This window comes from Myotis myotis, unplaced genomic scaffold (assembly GCF_014108235.1).
Source record: "Myotis myotis isolate mMyoMyo1 unplaced genomic scaffold, mMyoMyo1.p scaffold_m19_p_22, whole genome shotgun sequence".
Taxonomy (NCBI): domain Eukaryota; kingdom Metazoa; phylum Chordata; class Mammalia; order Chiroptera; family Vespertilionidae; genus Myotis; species Myotis myotis.
Window position 1 is genome coordinate 3,707,079 of NW_023416327.1, and position 22,032 is coordinate 3,729,110.

General features: G+C 40.6%; 1 protein-coding gene across 2 annotated transcripts in view; it reads right to left on the reverse strand.

Annotated features, from left to right (window-relative positions):
- MRPS9 (mitochondrial ribosomal protein S9) overlaps positions 1–22,032 on the reverse strand; it is a 71,832-nt gene that overhangs the window by 33,956 nt on the left and 15,844 nt on the right. For both annotated transcript variants that reach the window (XM_036355390.1, XM_036355391.1), the window contains exons 3-4: positions 1,930–1,992; positions 1,810–1,840 (exon numbers count right to left, since the gene is read on the reverse strand). In XM_036355390.1, coding sequence (XP_036211283.1) covers positions 1,810–1,840; positions 1,930–1,992 — 94 coding nt within the window. The remainder of the gene's footprint in view (positions 1–1,809; positions 1,841–1,929; positions 1,993–22,032) is intronic.

Sequence of the window (22,032 nt, forward strand, 5' to 3'; positions counted from 1 at the left end):
TATTAGAGGTCGTGGTGGTACTGTTTTACCCACAGCATCTACAGGAATTGCTGCAAATTTATTTCTCGGTGGAAGAACCTTTCATTCCCAATATAAATTACCAATTCCATTACATGAAACTTCAATTTCTAGACTTGATATAAAGAATGAAGTTGCTAAAACCATTAAAAAGGCCAAACTTCTCATTATTGATGAATGCACCATGGCATCCAGTCATGCTATAAACGCCATAGACAGATTACTAAGAGAAATTATGAATTTGAATATTGCATTTGGTGGGAAAGTTCTCCTTCTTGGAGGGGATTTTCGACAATGTCTCAGTATTGTGCCGCATGCTATGTGATCAGCCATAGTATAAATGAGTTTAAAGTATTGTAGTGTTTGGGGATGTTTCAAAAAGTTGTCTCTTAAAACAAATATGAGATCAGAGGATTCTGCTTATAGTGAATGGTTAGTAAAACTTGGAGATGGCAAACTTGTTAGTAGTTTTCATTTAGGAATGGATATTATTGAAATCCCCTGTGAAATGATTTGTAATGGATCTATTATTAAAGCTACCTTTGGAAATACTCTATCTATAGATAATATTAAAAATATATCTAAATGTGCGATTTTTTTGTCCAAAAAATGAACACATTCAAAAATTAAATGAAGAAATTTTGGATACACTTGATGGAGATTTTCACACATATTTGAGTGATGCTTTCATCAATTCAAAAGATAATGCTGAAAAGGAAAATTTTTCCATTGAATTTCTTAATAGTATTACTCCTTCGGGAATGCTGTCTCATAAATTAAAACTGAAAGTGGGTGCAATCATCATGCTGAGAAATCTTAATAGTAAATGAGATCTTTGTAATGGTACTAGATTTATTATCAAAAGATTGCGACCTAACATCATTGAAGTTGAAGTATTAACAGGATCTGCAGAAGGAGAGGTTGTTCTGATTCTAAGAATGGATATGTCCCCGTCTGACACTAGCCTCCCATTTAAATTAATTCAAAGACAGTTTCCCGTGATGCCAGCATTTGCAATGCCTATTAATAAATCACAAGGACAAACTCTACAGCAGTGATGGCGAACCTACGACACACGTGTCAGAGGTGACACGCGAACTCATTTTTTTGGTTGATTTTTCGTTAAGTTGCATTTAAATATATAAAATAAACATCAAAAATATAAGTCTTTGTTTTACTATGGTTGCAAATATCAAAAAATTTCTATATGTGACACGGCAGCAGAGTTAAGTTAGGGTTTTTCAAAATGCTGACACGCCGAGCTCAAAAGGTTCGCCATCACTGCTCTAGAGAGTAGGAATATTCCTACCTGAACCCGTTTTTGCACATGGTCAGTTATACGTTGCTTTCTCTTGAGTTCGAAGAGCTTGTGATGTTAAAGTTAAAGTTGTAAATACTTCATCACAAGGGAAATTAGTGAAGCACTCTGAAAGTGTTTTCACTCTTAATGTAGTATACAGGGAGATATTAGAATAAGTTTAATCAATTTATCAGTCATTGTTTGTATCAGTGTTGTTTTCACATCATGTTTTGTTGTTTTTATATCATGTCTTTGTTGTTGTTATATCATGTTGTGATTATTAATAAATTTATGCATTATTTTCATATACATTTTACTAATTTTTCTTTCATCTCTGACACTTCTATTATAGAAAAAGGGCAAATAGCAATATTAAAATATTTCCTCTAATTAATTCCCTTTTAATGTGCATGAATTTCGTTCACTGGGCCACCAGTATAACATAACAATATAGCAACAATAACTGCTTATTTCATTCTTAACAAACTTACCTTTCTGTTTTGGAAAAATCTGTTCAGGATGCTGTAAAATAAATTTAAAAATGCATTAGATAATTATTGCAACATATAAAACTAAGTGAAATTTTTAAAAATATGAATTAAGATAATTACCTTCATTACTGGTCTGGCTCGCTTCTCAAACAAACCACTGGGAAAAAGATAAGCAATAGCTCTCTGAAAATACACATAAAGGTTAATTAACAATTGTTATAAAAACCAGTTAATGTCACGATTAACAGTTATTGAGTGCAAATGTGCCAGATATCACATTAAGAGTTTCATATATATTATCTCATTTCAACATAATCAAAATGAAAGAATGTTACCACATACACATCCTCCAAAAGAAAAATTGTAAGGAAAGTAGTCCATAGTTCTACAACCCCCAGTAGATGCCTGAAACTGCTGATAATCCCCAACCCTATGTATGCCATGCTTTTTCCTATACATACATATATACCTATGGTGAAGTTTACAGCTTCTCTTTGGCATAACTGAATTGCCAGCACCATTACTCTTGGGATCTGGGGCCATTGTTAAGTAAAATAAGGGTTACTTGAACATAAGCACTGTGATACCTCAACAGTGAATTTGATACTAAGTGACTAAGAGGTGGGGAGTGAATACAGCTTGGAGACAGAGGACAAAGGCTGATTCACATGCCGGGTGAGATGGAAGGGACAGCGATTTCTGGAATTTTTCATTTAATATTTTCAGAGTGAGAAAGTCCACAGGTAGCTGTAACTGAGGAAAGCGAAACTGTGGATAAGGGGGCATTACCGTATTAAACTAGTTATGAACAATTTTCAAGTGTCTCCTCAAACATGAAAGTAATAGCACACATACAGATCATCTCTTCCTTTTAAAGGAACCCTAGACTGGCCGCTACACAACTGCTGAGCTAATGTGCTCCAACGCAACCCTAACACCCAGCTGGAAGTGCAAATATCAGGCAGAACACTGAACAGAGTAGGCTGTTCAGTGACACCCACTGATTTTCTGGCTGCTCTTTGAACTTTTCCTAGAAGTTGTAAGTGATTTTAAACTACATATTCCCAGATGAGGATGCTATTGGCACTTTGAGTGTGATAGCTCCATTGTAGGCAACTTTCTTCTACACTGCAGATCACTTAACATCCCTGGCTCTTTATTAAAAATCTGTGCCATGTCATCCCCAGTGCTTGTGACAAATCTCACGCACACACATTTAAAATGTCCTTTACCTCTGAAGGAGCAGCACTGCGGGAAACTTGAGAACGGCTTTAGCCATTTGTGTCTTCTCCAAAAGCCCTGTCACAATTAAAAGCAAAAACACCCCACAAAAAGCACTCATTTTGTTGAGCGATGTCAGGTGAAGTGAGGCCCTGGGGCGTGTGCCCTCTGAACTCTAAATGAACTGGTGGCCCGTGTGAGCACTGTGCTACTCTCCTGGAGAGCCTGTTCTCAGGATGGGCCTGCTCCTCCATCACCAAGGACGTGTGCTGGTCCCAGTTCTCTCCTGAAAGTAGGGGCCTATAATTTGGGGGTACAAATTCAATTATAGTAGGAGCCCAGCTGTGTCTCTGAGTCAAGATTATTCTCATTAAAGCTTTTGCCAATAAAATTGACACTAAAAAAAGTGAAATACCAGAATGTTAATTTTGTGAACTTTTCCTTTTTAAAACCAGGTACACCTGTCCTTTTCTTCTGATGCAGAAAAGGTGGAATTTTTAATAAGCAATGTGAATAACTGCAATAGGCAAAAGATAAACTAGATCCAAACCTCAAACCATACAGTAAAGGAAACTCTACATGAGTCAGAGAGCTAAACATAGAAAATGGCAACAAAATAAAACTAGTACTAAACATCAGTGAATTCTTTATAATGTAGCTATCCAAGTCTTCCTTAACTATGACTCAAAATTCAGAAGCAAAAAAGACTGACCAAATTAAGCTATATTAAAAAATGAAAAAATGTGGCTCTAATGTATTCATAATAAGAGAAGTACAATTAAAACCACTGAGTTAATGCTTTTCACCCAACAGAACTAGCAAAAATTCAAAAGCCTGACAGCACATTGCTGAAGGATAGAAAGCTCTGGCAGTGCCTTGCTGGTGGAGTGTTAAATGGTGCCACAAACATGGAAAGCTTGACACTATTTAACAAAACTACATATTTCTCCCAGCAATCCCATTTCTATGAATTGCTCTTAAAGATACACCCCCTCACAAATACAAAACAACATAAGCACAGGTTATTCATTGATTTATAAAAGCAAAAATTAGAAACAACCAAATCCCCAGAAATGAATTTGGTTGAATAAATGATGGTACATCTATGTGACAAAGTACTTTAGAGCCATAAAACAAAAAAGATTGAGAAAAACAAGATGCAAAAGAAATGTACTTAGAATGAGACCACTAGTGTGAGAAAGAGAAACAGAAATAAGAAAATACATACTGGAATAGAAGAATAACACACACGTTTCTTTTTGGCAAACATAAACACAGAAAGAATTAAGCGGAAAATAATAAAAATCATTACCTATTAAAGGACTAGAGGCCCGGTGCAAAAAATTCATGCACTCAGGGAGAGGGTCCCTAAGCCCGGATTGCGAGGGGGCGCAGGCCAGGCCAATGGATTGTGAGACATTTAGATATCCAAGTCTTCCTTAACTATGACTCAAATTCAGAATCAAAAGACTGACCAAATTAAGCTATATTGAAAAATGAAAAAATATGGCTCTAATGTATTCATAATAAGAGAAGTACAATTAAAACCACTGAGTTAATGCTTTTCATCCAACAGAACTAGCCAGGCCAATGTCTCGCAATCCAGGACCCCACTGGTGCATGATCGGGGCTGGGAGGGAAACGGGAGGTTGGCCAGCCAGGGAGGGACCATGGGAGGGATCCAGTGTGTGTCCAGCCTGTCTTGCTCAGTCCCCATCAGCCAGACCCCAGAAGCAAGCTAACCTACCGGTCAGAGCATCTGCCCATTGGTCAGTGCATGTCATAGCAAAAACGGTTGAGAAGCCTTAGCATATCATTAGCATATCATGCTTTGATTGGCTGAACAGCTGACAGGACGATTGGACACTTACCATAATAGGCTTTTATTATATAGGACTAGATGCCAGGTGCACGAAATTCATGCATGGGGGCAAAGGGGTCCCTCAGCCTGGCCGGCACCCTCAGGGGATGTCTGACTGCCAGTTTAGGCCTGATCCCTGTGGGGAATTGGACATCCATCTCGCAATCCAGGACCGCTGGCTCCTAAGCACTCACCTGCCTGCCAGCCAGATCGCCTTAACTGCTCTCCCCTGCCAGCCTGATCGCCCCTAACAGCCTCTGCCTCGGCAATGCCACCATGGCTTTTGTCTGGAAGGTCGTCCGGAAAAATTCCTGTCTAATTAGCATATTACCCTTTTATTAGTATAGACTAGAGGCCCGATGCACAAAAATTTGTGCACTCGGGGGGGAAGGGGCGTCCCTCAGCCTGGCCTGTGCCCTCTCGCAGTCTGGGACCCCTCGGGAGATAACGACCTGCTGGCTTAGGCCTGCTCCCGGGTGGCAGAGGGCAGGCCCAATCCCTAGGTGCAGCCCCTGGTCGGGCTCAGAGCAGGGCTGATTGGGGAGTTGGGGTGCCACCCCCTGTCATGCACAGAGCAGGGTGGATCGGGAGGTTGCGATGCCACCCTCAGTCACGCTTAGGGTAGGGTCGATTGGGGGGTTGGGGCACCGCCCCCCGTCACACTCAAGGCAGGGCTGATGGGGAGGTTGTGGTGCCACCCCGTCACGCACAGAGCAGGGCCAATCAGGGGGTTGGGGCGCTGCCCCCTGTCACTCACAGAGCAGGGCCCATCAGGGGGGTTGGAGCTCTGTACCCTGTCACGCAGAGCAGAGTCGATCAGGGGGTTGGGGCGCCGCACCCTGTCACACACACAGCCGCAGGGCGATCAGGGGGTTGGGGAGATCCCCCCTATCACGCACAGAGCAGGGCTGATCAAGGGGTTGGGGTGCCTTCCCCTGTCACGAACAGAGCAGGGCGGATAGGGAGGTTGTGGCCCCGCCCCATCACACACAGAGCCGCAGGGCGATCAGGGGGTTTGGGCGCTGCCCCCTGTCACGCTGATCCCGGTGCTGGGAGGCATATTAGCATTTTACTATATAGGATAGAGGCCTGGTGCACGGGTGGGGGCCGGCTGGTTTGCCCTGAAAGGTGTCCTGGATCAGGGTGGGGGACCCACTGGGTGCCTGACCAACCTAGATGAGGGAATGATGGCTGTTTGCAGCTGGTCACACACCCTTCAGGGTGGGGGTCCCCACTGGGGTGCCTGGCCAGTCTGGGTGAGGGGCTGAGGGCTGTTTTCTGGCTGGCGGGTGACTGAAGCTCCCAGGTGCCAGGTGGACGAAATTCATGCATGGGGGCAAAGGGGTCCCTCAGCCTGGCCGGCACCCTCGGGGAATGTCTGACTGCCAGTTTAGGCCTGATCCCTGTGGGGAGTTGGACATCCATCTTACAATCCAGGACCGCTGGCTCCTAAGCACTCACCTGCCTGCCAGCCAGATCGCCTTAACTGCTCTCCCCTGCCAGCCTGATTGCCCCTAACAGCCTCTGCCTCGGCAATGCCACCATGGCTTTTGTCTGGAAGGTCGTCCGGAAAAATTCCAGTCTAATTAGAATATTACCCTTTTAGTAGTATAGACTACAGGCCCGGTGCACAAAAATTTGTGCACTCCGGGGGGAGGGGGGGTTTCTTCAGCCTGGCCTGTGCCCTCTCGCAGTCTGGGACCCCTCGGGAGATAACAACCTGCTGGCTTAGGCCTGCTCCCGGGTGGCAGAGGGCAGGTGCAATCCCTAGGTACCGCTCCATTTTTCTTTCTTTTTTTTTTTTTTATTCCGGGCCAGCTTTAGCTCTGAGGTTTGGCTCCAGCTCTTATGCCTTGGCTGCTGAAAGCAGGTATCTGGTTTGTTTGGGTTCTATAATCGAAACACTGTTTCAATTCCAGCTCTGAGATCCCAGCTGGCTGAAAGCAGGTTTCTGGGGTTTTGTTTAGCTTCTATATTTGTAACAATGGTTCAAACTGCAAGCTCAGAGGCTGGCAGCGGCAGTCGGGGAACGTTGGAGTCCTCTGTCACTGAAGCAAGCAAGCCTCATGATTGCTGCAAGCAGCCTGGCTGGCGGCCGCCATCTTGGCTGGAAGTTAATTTGCAGATCGCCCTGATTAGCCAATGGGAAGGGTAGCGGAGGTACGGCTAATTACCATGTTTCACTTTTATTAGATAGGATAGGTGGGAGCACAGTGACAGGCACAAGGATGAGATTAACACTTCTCTAAGTATACCTTTCATTACACTAAACTTTGTAACATGTAAATGTTTTAAATATTCAAGACTAAAATTTTCAAAAGAAACTAAAGCTTAATATAAACAGAAACAAATAAACCTAACTTCTAACAACAAAAATAACTGCAAATAAATCTTCAACTTGGTGGGCTTACTGTTAGTAGTAATATTAATATTATGACTCTGAAATATTTTGTATATATTATAGCATAAAGGAAGTAAACATATTAATTTTATAACTACCAAAATTTTATTGCAGAAGAGATACTAGTATAAAAGAAATATGTTAAGTAATGTTATGTTTGAATTAGGCAAATCAATATAAAATCACTAGAGGCCCGGTGCACAAAAATTTGTGCACTCGGGGAGGGGGTCCCTCAGCCCGGCCTATGCCCTCTTGCAGTCTGGGATCCCTCAGAGGATGTCCACCTGCTGGCTTAGGCCCGCTCCCTGGGGGATCGGGCCCAAGCTGGCAGTCAGACATCTCTCTGGCAGCCTTCGAAGATGTCCACTTGCCAGTGAGGAGCAGGCCTAAGTTGCAGTCAGACATCCTTAGTGTTGCTGAGGAGGGAGGAGAGGTTCCCACCACCACGGCTGTACTGCCAGCCGTCAGCCTGGCTTGTGGCTGAGCAGAGCTCCCCCTGTGGGAGCACACTGACCACCAGGGGGAAGCTCCTGCATTGAGCGTCTGCCCCCGGTGGTCAGTGTGTGTCATAGTGACCAGTCATTCCCAGTCGTTCTGCTGTTAGGGTCAGTTTGCATATTATCCTTTCATTATATAGGATAGAGGCCTGGTGCATGGGTGGGGGCCGGCTGGTTTGCCCTGAAAGGTGTCCCGGATCAGGGTGGGGGTCCCGCTGGGGCCTGGCCAGTCTGGCTGAGGGGTTGATGGGTGTTTGCAGGCTGGTCACACCCCCTTCAGGGTGGGGGTCCCCACTGGGGTATCTGGCCAGCCTGGGTGAGGGGCTGATGGCTGTTTTCAAGCTGGTCACACCTTCTTCAGGGTGGGGGTCCCCACTGGGGTGCCTGGCCAGCCTGGGTGAGGGGCTGATGGCTGTTTGCAGGCTGGTCACACCTTCTTCAGGGTGGGGGTCCCCACTGGGGTGCCTGGCCAGTCTGGGTGAGGGGCTGAGGGCCATTTTCAGGCTGGCCAAGCCCCCCGGCCACAGAAGCTCTCAGCCTCTCCTTTTTTTTTTTTCTTCCCTTTATTCTGGGATTTATTTACCTTCTATAATTGAAACTTTGTAGCCTTGAGAGGAGCTCAGAGCAGGCCAGGGTGGGTGGGAGGGAGGGAAGCCTCCTGCTCGCTCCAACTCCATAGCCACGGCCAGCTGAAAGCAGGTATCTGGGGTTTACTTTCTATAATTGAAACTTTGCTGCTTTGAGTGGAGCTCAGAGGCAGGCCACAGCAAGTGGGAAGCTTGGCTTCCTCCATCATTGGGGCAACCAAGCCTCCTGCTTGCTCCAGCTCCGTGGCTGACAGCCACCATCTTGGTTGGGTTAATTTGCGTATAGTTGCTCTGATTGGCTGGTGGGTGTGGTTAAGGCATAGCAAAGGTACGGTCAATTTGCATGTTTGTATTTTATTATTGTAGATGATCCTCAAAAAAATTATTTTCTATATTACTTCTGTAGTATTTAAAACATATTAAAAAATGTTTGTATTGATTGCAGAGAGGAAGTGAGAAGGAGAGATTGAAACATCAATGATGACGGAAAATTATTGATCGCCTGTCTCCTGCACAACCCCTACTGGGTGATTAAGCCCACAACCCGGGCAAGTATCCTGACTAGGAAGCGAACCATGACGTCCTCACTCATAGATCAATGCTCAACCACTGATCCACCTCAGCTGGGGCAAAAGATATTAATTTCCTAGTTGTATCCTGAACAAGCACAGAAGCAATGGGACTCTAGGAGCAATGGGTGACCCCTAGCATCTAAATCTTGGTTTCTAATAGTTTCCTGGTATAAGGAACAGAGTGTCAGAGAAAAGGCAGATTCTAGACCTTAGGTAGGAAAAGTACAAAATGAGCCTGAGGCTTCTTCATGGGCCAGAAAACAGGCAAGTGTTCAAAAGGTCACAGAAGCCAGCTTCAAAGGTCTCCCACTGTCCAAACTTGGGACAATGTGAACATAAAAAACAACATTGCCTTATAACACTCAATATATGAGTTTGCATATGTTCAACAGTGTGCATGGACACACTGGCGGGGGGGACGAGGTGGGGAGATGGCAAGGAGAAACAGAAAGCCTCTCTATAAAGCAATACCAGTAACTAAAAGTAGAAAGAATGACAGAAGTAGAAAATCATTGTTTTACAACTTCTAAGGTAATCATTACTTTTAGGCAAGGATCATCAATGGATGCTGAAGTCATCTGATGAAAGGTTATTGGGGAATAGAATATTCACATGGAGTTAAAATACCCCACTAATTACTAGTTTCAAAAGGAAAAACTACTTTTACAGTAAAGAGGTCTAGTGGTCATCACCTTCACCAAGGATCAGACATACAATCAATAGTGAGACAAATTATGTACTTTCTGGTGTGAGGCATGAGAAGGCTACAGTATCATGTAAGTAGTTTCAGTTAAACATCCTAAGATGTATCATGAGAAAGCAATTAGAAAGCCAGAATGTGGAACAATTGTACAAAACCCCTAGCTAGCTATAAAGACATTTTGCAGAAAACTGGGAAAATTTTCTGATACTAAATATATTACAGCATTGTAACTGTACAGATATACTAGTGGTATTGTGGGAGACAATATACATGTGGTTTTATAACTCGGCTCTCTAGTCTGTTCTATTGATCTGTGTGTCTGTTTCCTGGCCAATACCATGCTGTATTAATTATTGTAGCTCTGTAGCATAATTTGAAGCCAAGCAATGTGATACCTCCAGCTTCGTTCTTCTTTCTTTGGCTATTTGGGATCTTCTATGGTTCCACACAAATCTTATGATTTCTCATTCCTTTCTTCAAAAATGACCTTGGGATTTCGATGGGGACTGTATTAAATCTGTATATTGCTTTGGACAATATGGCCATTTTAATTATTGTTGATTCTTCCAATCCAAGAACACAGGATATTTTTCCATTTTGTTGTGTCTTTTTCAATCTCTTTTAATAACGCATTGTAATATTCAGTATATAGGTCTTTCATGTTCTTTGTTAAGTTTATTCCTAAGTATTTTATTCTTTTGGTTCCAATTGCAAAAGGAACTGTTTTTTGTTTTTCCCTCCATTTCTTTTCCTGAAGTTTTGTGATTAGTATACAGGAAGGCAATGTATTTTTGCAAACTGATTTTCTATCTTGAAACTTGACTGTATTTGTTTCTTGTTTCTAATAGTTTTTTGGTAGCGTCTTTAGGGTTTTCTATATACAGATGACATATATGTCATCCACAAAAAGTGACAGTTTGACTTCTTTCTTCCCTATCTGGATGTCTTCCGTTTCTTTCTCTTGCCTTATTGCTCTGGCTAGGACGTCCACCTCTATCTATACATATAAAAGGCTACTAAGCTAAGTGCCCATCCAACCAGTAACTATGATGTGCACTGATCACCAGGGGGCAGATGCTCAATGCAGGAGCTGCTAAGACTTGGCAGGGACAGTTCTTGGGTGACGCACTCTAAAGCCAGAGAGGAGGGACCCCGATTCCTCGCGGGGCCACACTATTCCAATTTCAGCCGTGGGTTATGTTGTTGCCGGGGCACTATTGGTCCCGAATCTGGTTTACTGCATACTTGTGTCTATGTTCCACACCCAAAGTACTACAGCAACTTTGCAGAGTGCCCTCTTGCACTCCTGGACCCCTCGGGGGATGTCGGAGAGCTTGTTTTAGTCCGATCCCTGCAGGCCAGGCTGAGGGACCCCACCTCCCAGAGAGAACCCGCTCACTCTGCAGACGCCCTTCGAACCACGGCGCCACCCCAGGTGTGGCGAGCCAGGGAGGGATCAGAGGTTGGCTCCAGGGCATGTCTGGCCTGTCTCGCCCCATTGGCCACTTTCTAATTAATTTTCTTTCAATGTGCACGAATCCACACACCAGGTCACTAGTGTGGATTAAGAGTGGTGAGAGTGGTCATACTTGTCTTGCTCCTGATCTTAGAAGAAAAGCTTTCAGTTTTTCACCATTCAGTATATTATCCGAGGGTTTACCATATATGGCCTTTATTATGTTGAGGTACTTTCTTTCTATTCCTATTTTATTGAGTGTTTTAATCATAAATGGTTAATGTATTTTGTCAAATGCTTTTTCTGCATCCATTGATAAGATCATATGATTTCTATGCCTTCTTTTGTTAATGTGGCGCATTACATTGATCAATTTGTGTGCGCTGAACCATCCTTGTGCCCCTGGAAAGAATGCCACTGTATCGTGATGAATTATTATTTTTTAATGTACTGTGGTATTCGATTTGCAAGCATTTTGTTTAGGATTTCTGCATCTGTGTTAATCAGAGATATTACTCTGTAGTTATCTTTTTTGTGTGTTATTATTGCCAGATTTTGAAATCAGGGCTATATTGGCCTCATAGAATGTTAGGAAGTAAAGCTTCTTCTTCAATTTTTTTTGAAGAATTTGAGAAATGGGTTTTAAATCTTCTTTGAACATTTCGTAGAATTCACTGGTGATGCCATCTGGTCCTGGATTTTTACTTTTTTGGGGAGGTTTTTGATGGTTGTTTCAATTTCCTCACTGCTGACTGATCTATTAAGATTTTCCAGTTCTTCATGACTTAGTCTAAGAAGGTTATATATTTCTAGGAACTTATCCATTTCTTCTAGGTTATTAATTTGGTGGTATATAGTTTTTTATAATATTCTAGTACGATCCTTTGTATATCTGTGATGTCTGTGGTGTCTTCTCTCTCATTTCTGATTTTGTTCATATGGGTCTTTTCCCTTTTTTCCTTAGTGAGTATAGCCAGGGGTTTGTCAATTTTATTAATCTTTTCAAAGAACCAGCTCTTCGTTTTAAATTTTTGTAGAGTCTTTTTATTCTCTATTTCACTCAATTCTGCTCTAATTTTTATTATTTTCTTTCTTCTGTTCATGTTGGGTTGCTTTTGTTCTTTTTCTGGTTCTTTAAGATTTGATGTTAGGTTGTTTACTTGGGATATCTCTTGTTCCTTGCGATAGGCTTGTAATGATGTAAACTTCCCTATTACTGCTTTCACTGCATGGCAGAAGTTTTCATATGTTGTATTATCATTCTCATTTGTCTATGTCTTTTGATCTCACCTTTCATTTCTTCTCTGACCCAGTCATGTTTTAGTAATATGCTGTTTAATCTCCACACACTAGGCGTTTCTTTACTTCCTTTTTGCAGCTGGTTTCTAATATGTCAAGGCATCATTGTCGGGGAATACGCTTGGTATAATTTCAATCTTCTGGATTTGATGAGGCTCGTTCTGTGACCCAACATATAGTCTATCCTTGAGAATGTTCCATGTGCACTGGAGATGAATATATAATCTGATGTTCCAGATGAAAGGTTCTGTAATTGTCAATTATGTCCATTTGGTCTAGTGCTTCATTGAAAGCAGATATTTCTTTTATTTATTCATGTATTTTATTTTTAAAAAATCTTTATTGTTGAGAGTATTACAGATGTTCCCCCTTTCTCCTTTTTGCCCCCCTCCACCTGGTTCCCACCCTCACCCAAGCCTTCACCACCCGACTCTCTGTGTCCACAGGTCATGCATATATGCAAATAAGTTCTTCGATAATCTCTTCCTTCCTTCCCTCTGAAATTTGTCAGTCAGTTCCATGTTCCCATGCCTCTGGTTCTATTTTATTCATCAGTTTATTTTGTCATTAGATTCCTTGTTCATTTACTTTGATTTTTAGGTTCAATTGTTGATAGACATATATTATTGCCATTTTATTGTTCCTATTTTAGACCTTTATTTTTTTCCTTCTTCTTCTTACTGTTTTTCTCTTGCTGTTTTTAAGATTCTTTGTCTTTGGCATTTTAATTATGATGTATCTTGTTGTGGGCCTCTTTGAATTCCTTTTGTTTGGGACTCTCTATGCTTCCTGGACTTGTAAGGCTATTTCTTTCACCAGGTAGGGGAAATTTTCTGTAATTTTTTCACATAGGTTTTCAATACCTTGCTTGCTTGTCTGCTTTCTTCTCCTTCTGTCAACCCTATAATGAGAATGTTCGTATGCTTGAGGTTGTCCCAGAGGCTACATACACTAGCTTCATATTTTTGGACTCCTTTTTTCTCTTTGCTCTTCTGATTGGGTGGTTTCTGCTTCCTCATATTCCAAATGATTGATTCTCAGAATCCTCTACTCTATAGTTGAATCCCTGTAAATTATTCTTTATTTCAGTTAGTGTATGCTTAATTTCTGAAAGATCCTTTTTCATGTCTTTGAAATTCTTACTAAGATCCCTGAAAGTCTCACTATGTTCCTTGAAGCTCTTATTAAGATCCTCGAGCAATCTTATAACTATTGTTTTGAACCCTATATCTAGTAGTGTACTTGCTTCAATTTCATTTAGTTCTTTTTCTGTACAGTTCTTCTGTTCTTTTGTGACATGTTTCTTTGTCTCTGCATTTTGGCTGCTTCCCTGTGTGTGTTTCTATGTATCAGATAGGGCTGCTATGTCTCCTGGTATTGGTAGAGTGGCCTTGTGCAGTAGGTGTCCTTTAGGGCCCAATGGCTTAGTTTCCCATCACCTGAGCTGGGCACTCTACGTGTGCCCCTGTGTGGGCTTTGGAGGTCAGAGGGAGTGGGACCATATAAATTCATGAACCAGGAACTGCATGAGTCTCCAGCAGCCTCTGTGTCACTCAGCCACAATCCCTGCTAGTTTTTATGGCCCAAAGTTATAGGGACTTCTCTTCCCAGCTCTGGAATCCTGGGCTGGGGATCTGGGAAACCCTTGCTCCTCATGGGAGGCCTCCACAGCTGAGATATCCCTCCCAATTTGGAAAAAAAAAAGGCACATGGGTGTCAGACCAGCCCGTTCCATGACTCCACCCCTCCCACCAGACTCCATGTGCTTTCTTCTTTACTTCTCTAGTTGTAGGCCTTCCATTTCATCAGCTTTCAGGTGGTTCTGAATGATAGTTTATCAGTATTTTAGTTATAATTTTGATGGAGTTGTGGGAGGCAGCGAGTATCAGCATTTACTACACCACCATTTGGCTCTAGGGCTGATATTTCTTAATTGAATTTCTGTTTGGTTGTTCTGTCTAGTGCTGTCAATGGAGTATTAAGGCCCATCTTTGTCTCTTGTTATCTTTAAATCTATTTTGAAGATATAAGTATGGCTACACCTGTTTTCCTGTGGATGTTATTTGCTTGGAGAATCATTTTCCACCCTTTTATTGTGAATCTGCCTTTATGTTTAAGGCTTAGATATGCCTCTTGTAGGCAGTATACGGTAGTTGTTTTTTTTAATCCACTCTGCTACTATTGGTGAATTCAGACCATTTACATTTAGGGTAACAATTACACACCTATTGAAACAACCCATTCTTTCCTGACACAATTCAATCTAGCCTCACAGTAATTCCAATCCTGCAACTGCTTTGTCAGGAATCACCAAGACTTCTTTTTAGATCTCTTCCATTTGAGGTCATTGTCTTCTCCTCTCTTATAGCCATATTCCCCTCCTAGCTCTCTAGAAACACACAGCTAGTGGCAACCATACAGCGCTTGACTATTTTAACCAGAGCTTTCATGCAGTATAGCTAGCACTGTACTGATGTTACTGTTGTATATTTTGACAAGGTTTTTAAATGTCATTAAATGGTTACAAAGTTTGTAATTAAATTGTACTGGTCTAAATTAATAAGCATATACTGTCACAAGAGAGTATTAACAACCAAATAGTCTTTGAATAGAAGATTTCTGCAGTGAAGCTGGTTGTGAGCATTCCTAATTTTGTCTTCTGTGTGAGGTAAGAGGGTTGGACAGTGGCATTCTGATACTTCTGACCTATGACTTGTGGTTCATTGGGGCTTACATGGGTAATGCTATCACAGGAACCATCTGGAACGCTAACTTTCCTGACAACTCTCTTGGCACTATTGAGGCCATGTGCTACTGACCAGACGGCCTGAATTTACCATGTCTAAGGCAAGAGAGCTTGGATTAACTACCCCATTTCAACCTGAGTTTCAAAGCTGGGGCAGGAGTGGGAAACATTTATATACTGATAGCGCTAAAAAATGGACATGCCCACAAACATACATCTGGCTGAAAATGAGGGTAACATCCCCAAAGTCTCCAGGTCCCCAGTGAGCCTTCTTGTAGTTTTAATAATTCAAGGGTCTTTATTGGCACAGCTCCAGTTGTCCCCCCAACCTTCTGTTCTTTTCTGTAGTTAATTTTAACCTGCTACTGGAAAGAAAAAGCTGTGTTGCTTTTTTGTTGTTGTTACTGTTGACAAACACTGAAAACTGCTTCTGCATGTTTTTGTAACTCCTTCCTCCTAGAAACAAAGCACTGAGGAAGACACAACCAAACACAACAATGACAAAAATGACAAGTGTCCAGCTACTCGTTTCCTAGGAGGCTCACCTGAAGACACATGATCCTGCAAGAACAGGGCTTTGTTTGCAACATGCCCGCAAGGGAGTGCCCTCCTCGCTCTCCATTGTGACTTTCAGTCTAAGTCCAGAGTAACTCTTTCCTACCACCATCTTCAAAGTAGGGATGGGGATGGTAGGAGGAGGAAGGGGCTTATCATCTTTCTTTCCAAAGCCTGCTGCTGGTGGTGATGCAGCTACTGGAAAGTCTACATGTCTACACAGCATGAAAATACGTGTACTGCAGTCATCTGTTTCAGCACCAATGTCACCAGCACGATCTTGTTGGAGTTACTGCAATCTCTTGTTACTGGAAGCTCTGTATGAGCTACAAGGGCACTGATCCCAATTTGCTTTGTAATGGGAGGAAGACCCACTAAAGGAGTACAACAGCTTTTCTCTTTTCCCACCCCACAAGTCCCAATGTTAAGATTTCACCTTACTTGACCAGGATTACTGGGCCCTAATTCAAGGCCAACCTAGGAGAAATTAGGTCAGTGGCAAGTATACTCCATGGCCCTAAGTTGGCTTATTAGGGCATTGACATTTATTTTAGTAGAAAGGAATTTGTTCAAGCCCTTCCAAATATAATTTTAACTCTCCACCTCTACCCTTACCCCTAGTAGTTTGCCCCTTTGGCTACCTCAAGCAGTTCCTCTCAAAAAGCTCAAGAGAGTTCCCAAGCTCTGCTTGCAGATGGTAGACAACTCTGCCCTCACTCCTTACACCGGACAGCCTCTGTCCCACACTGGGAAACATTTCATGGAAGATAAAGTTTTCCACAGGCTGATTTCTTGAGTCCTTGGGGCTTCTCAAAATTACAATTTTCCAATTCAACATAAAGTTAAAGAGAGTATTTCAGATAAGAATTATAATAATGAATAAGTAACATGGTTGGGAATAAATGAACTATTTCATATATAATTTTAAATTAAGGTAAAGATTTGGTTAGGAAAGGTTCAGAAGTACAGCTGGAAAAGAAAATAAGAAACAAAGGTAAAGAAAGTGTAAAAATATTTGGGCTTTTTTAGCAGTTTTCTGGCAATGTTATTCAAAAAGACCTATCTCAGCACAATAAAAATGCAGAATTGAAATAGTATGATAGGTAAAATTAAGTCAACCAGAAAGCCACTGGAGGAAACACTTGACTCTTTGCTAATGTTCACCTATCTGTCAACTGCTCTGTGTTATCACACCCTGGTTCATATGTGGCACCTCCCAGGCACAAGGGGAAAAGAATCAGCAGGAAACAGTATAGGCCGCCAGGTGCCTTAATATTACAGGAAAATTGGCATTCCATATCCGAACTGGGGTTTGGCCCACTTGGACCAAGTTTATCAACCATGACAGAATTAACAGAAATTTCATAATTATCTGAAATAAATACTTTTTCACTTCTGAACAATCTACCCAATCTTTTCTTTAGACTAAGAAACCTAATCCTTCCACAAAAATAAAAAATATGTCTATCAGTTGGAACTCAATGATTTTTCAAGAAGCTTGAACACAGTATTACTAGCCTAATATTTTTGTTTAAGAGTTATCATTTGTGTGTCAAGAGACCTTTTCTCAGCTTAGGAACCAGACTTTAGATGTGGCCTGCAGTTAACACACTGGTATTCAAATATCAACATCCATGAACAGGTAGAAATATATACAAAATTATTACTTTACTCTGATTTAAGGTTGTTGATGCCTTAATCTTTCAGCTTTAAATTCACAGAGAAAAAAATCTGAGCCACAGAAATAGAAAACAAAGGATGTTTTCCTATAATAAGTTCAACCTTAATAATTCCTATATTAAGTTCTTCAATTTTTATGGAATTCAACTTAGCAAAGTTCTTTTAAACTTTTCTCACACTTGAAAAAATTGTTAAATACATGGCTTTGGTTGATGACTAGTTAGCACAAAAACAAAACAAAACGCAAAAAAACTCCTTCTTCTGAGAAAAAAAATGGTGAAGTTCAGATGGTCCCCAACTGATGATGGTTTGACTTACAATTTTTTGACTTTACACAGGTGCAAAAGCAATACACATTCAGTAGAAACTATACTTCCAATTTTGATCTTTTCCCAGGCTAGCAATATGAGTATGATACTCTCCCCTGAGGCTGGACAGTGGCAGTGCCCACAGTTCCCAGCCAGCCAGACCATCACAAGGGTAAAGCTAACACACTCCACAGTATGTTCACTGTGTGATCTGATTTTGCCCAACTACAGGCTAAGGTAAGTGTTCTGAGCACTTTTAAGGTGGGCTGGCTAATAAGCGATGATGTTCGGTATGTTAGGTGTAGTCAATGTCTTTTTTTAAAACATTCTATTTCTGACATGATATTTTCAGCTTATCAATAGGTTTATTAAGATGTAACATTATCTTACATTGAAAAGCATCTATATACATTTAATGATAAGTATAGATAGAATCCTTTAGAGATTTATTAGACTACAGTAAGACTTACTTGAATCTAAAACAAAAAGTACTGACAAACGTAAAGAATTTTAAAATTTTTGTAAATTAATTCGAATAAGTCATGGAGTAATTCTCATTTGTAAACATAATTCTTACTTTTTTAGATTTTAACTAGAATATTGGTAACTGAATATTGGTTCCCTGAAATTAAGACAAAATATTTAACTATATTCTTAGTTTTATGTCAAAGTATAAAAGGACTGCAGGCTGAACCCAGGAGAAGCTCTGGGTCAGGAATGCAATCTCAATTAATTAGGTATCCCAGCTGGGCAGTGGGTTTGCAGCTGTTAACTTGATCAATGACTTACCTAAATGTCATCTCTACTGATGCGCTTATAAATTACCAGCAAGTGAGACTAATGTACAGGTGCTAATTTATTTAAACTGTTCTCTACATTTCTACATTACTTTATAAACTGCATCTGGCACCTAATGTTAGCTGTCAGTTGTACTTAGACATGCCTGTCCTAACGACTCTGTTCATTAGAAGTGAGCACAAATTATGAAATATTGTGAAAAATGATACATCAAATGGAATGGGCACAGCAAATCAATTAGGGAAACTTCATACAGCATATTCACACTTAGGAGAATAAAACATTCTGGTTTCAGAATGAGGTCTACAGTACCAATTAAAAAGTAATTGGTAGACTTCAACAGTGTTATATATCAATTTGCTGGCTTTTTTCCTGAAATTCTGTAGTAATGTAGAAGTTAACTTTTAATTCCCAAATAAAGACATTAGTATATGTAAATGCAATTCTGCATTCACATTATTTAATATAACTGAAATGTCTCCAAAATATTTATAACTGATACTGCCTAATTCAAAAAAGAAAATGCAAATATCAGTGACCCTCAACTTCTCTGTTTACAGCATGATTTTGAAAAAAATGATTTTTGATGGTACATGTGAAAGGATTAAAAGACTAAACAATACTAAACATGTTAGCAATCACTGTAACCTGGAATCTACTCTAGTATAACAATGAGTTATAATGTCTATAAAATTCTATGGACACTGACTATTCACTGGCCAGTCTTTAGCCTCGGTCACTCTTTAGCCTCGGTCACTCTTTAAGGACAAGTGTTTTCTGCCCTGCCTCTGTGACAGACTATGAGGCTTATTTCTTTACTAGAGGCCTGATGCACCGAATTTTGTGCAAGGGGCTCAACCCTTGCAGCCCTGGCTTCGTCCAAGTTTGTGTAGATCAGTGGTTCTCAACCTTCTGGCCCTTTAAATACAGCTCCTCATGTTGTGACCCAACCATAAAATTATTTTCGTTGCTACTTCATAACTGTAATGTTGCTACTGTTATGAACCGTAATGTAAATATCCGATATGCAGGACGGTCTTAGGCTACCCCTGTGAAAGGGTCGTTTGACCGCCAAAGGGGTCGTGACCCACAGGTTGAGAACCGCTGGTCTAGATGGTTGTCCAGAATGTCATCCGGACGTTCTGCTGTTCAGTCTAATTAGCATATTAGCTCTTTATTATATAGGATGGTTCTTGTTTTGACCAAAGTGTAACGGCTTTACATTGAATTACAAAACCCACTCAGCTCAATGTTCAGTTGACAGGTTCCCCCTCATAGTAATATAAACTGTTACAGCCAAAAATACTTCTTTTATATACACTAATCAGCCTTTGGCAGTTACCAGTGAACAGTTTATAGAACAGGAGTTGAGAACCACTGTATTACGATCTATTTTCAAAATATTTAGCTTGTATTTTAAGCACTTCCAGCAAGACACCATATACACTACTCATTGTTAGAGGGACCTGTGTTTTCTCTTATTAGATTTTCTGAAGGTTATCAGTAACACCATAGTGGTTTACCGTGAAAGAGCAATAAAAATGGTTTCTTTCTTTTCAATATACTTCAAAAAATCAGCCAAAAATTAAACTTTTTGAAATGGAGAAAATCTATACCTGTCCATGACCAATTTCTTTTTAGCTAATTTGGTATTTTACCAACTAAAAATATTTTTTTCATATAAATTTAATATCAAGATTGAGCATTAAATATAGCAAATTCTGCAAAAAAATTGTAGCAGATACACAAGCTGTAGGTTTAATAATTTAAAATCTTCTAAATAATGTAACAACTCTTTTTAAAGCCTTATTAAGTTAAGGCTATACTAGCATGTAAGATTAGCTAAATACTGCCAAAACCGGTTTGGCTCAGTGGATAGAGAGTCGGCCTGTGGACTGAAAGGTCCCAGGTTCGATTCCCGGCAAGGGCATGTACCTGGGTTGCGGGCGCATCCCCAGTGGGGGATGTGCAGGAGGCAGCTGATGGATGTTTCTCTTTCATCGATGTTTCTAACTCTGTTTCTCTCCCTTCCTCTCTGTAAAAAAATCAATAAAATATATTTAAAAAAAATAAAAAAGATTAGCTAAATACAATTTTCAGATGTAAGTTATATACGCTACACTCAGTGAGGCCAGAGGCCAGAATTCTATCCAAGCTCAATCTTCGGGAACAAAGTTGTAAACTTAGAAATCAACAACAAAAAAGCCAATGAAGAGCAGAAATAGCTGACATAAATTCATGATTTTACTTCGCAGGAAGGTCACAGAGGTCCTCATGCTAAGGCCGATGGCCCTTAGTTTTAACTCACATACCTAACAAGTCTAGTTACGCTAGAAGGCTGGAAGTCATGAGGGAGGCTAGAGGCAGACACACATACATGGACATTTTGATAGGAAAGGAGATGGCAGGATCCAGAATAAAGCACAGCCAGGCCATTCAGTACAGGAATAAACATTCACTACGAGCCACAGTCGGGTGTCATTGTTTAACAACCATACTATAAAGGAAAACCCCAAGGCACTGGAAGATTAAGTTATACTCACTAAACTCTACATATAAGGTTGGGGAAACTACAACTTATCTTAGAAAATGTTACCCAAAACAATAATCTTTGAAAGTATAGAAAAATAGCCTTGGGTTCAGAAAGACCTTGTATAGCCTTGGTTTCTTCAACAATGAATACTTACTACCCCACACGGATTTTATAAACATTAAATGTGATAATGTGTATCAGGTTCCCAGACAGCAAACTGAACATGTATAAGCAATGTTTAGTAAGTGGTGGCATTTTTCATTACAAATCATTAAAAATAGGATTCCCTTTTCAGAAAAATTCCGTTATGTGGACTAATTTCATGATCATATTAAATAAAAGAAAAATTACTGAACCTGGTTTTAATTTATATGTTAAAAGCCAAACACATTATACAAAGCATTGTAAATTCAATATAACAGCAATTGCAATGCTCTTCCAAAAACTATTTGGAGGCTTAACGTATTTTCCTGATTTTGGATATCAAACCATTTATTTTTGTGTTCAGAAATAATTAAACATTATGTCAGTATGGAAATTAAATAAGACTCATCAGTTATGTCTTTCAAGTTATTACACACAGCCAAAACCTCTTACAAAAATAGTTTTGAAAATAGGAACCATAATGGGTGTATAATTTTAATGCCTTGATAACAGTTGGTTGTCACTGTCCTCTTTGCTTTCATATCTACTCAGATGCCAACCGGGGTCCACTAAATTTAATAAAATGCCAAGAGTTAATTGATATAATACGTGAGACTTAGTGAGGCAGATCAATCACTTGAGGAAGGTCTAGCACAGCAGAATTAGGTCACTGGTGTCAGGAAAATGGCAACACTCCCTCACACGGGCTTTTAGTGAGGTGAGACAAAATACCAACCCATTATACAACACAACCTCCAGTTTATGTCACTCAGCGATAAATCAATGTACTCAACAGTATTTCAGATTATTCTCCCCAACATTCAGTGTCAGATGGCATGGAAGATTTGTGTTGCAAAGGAAA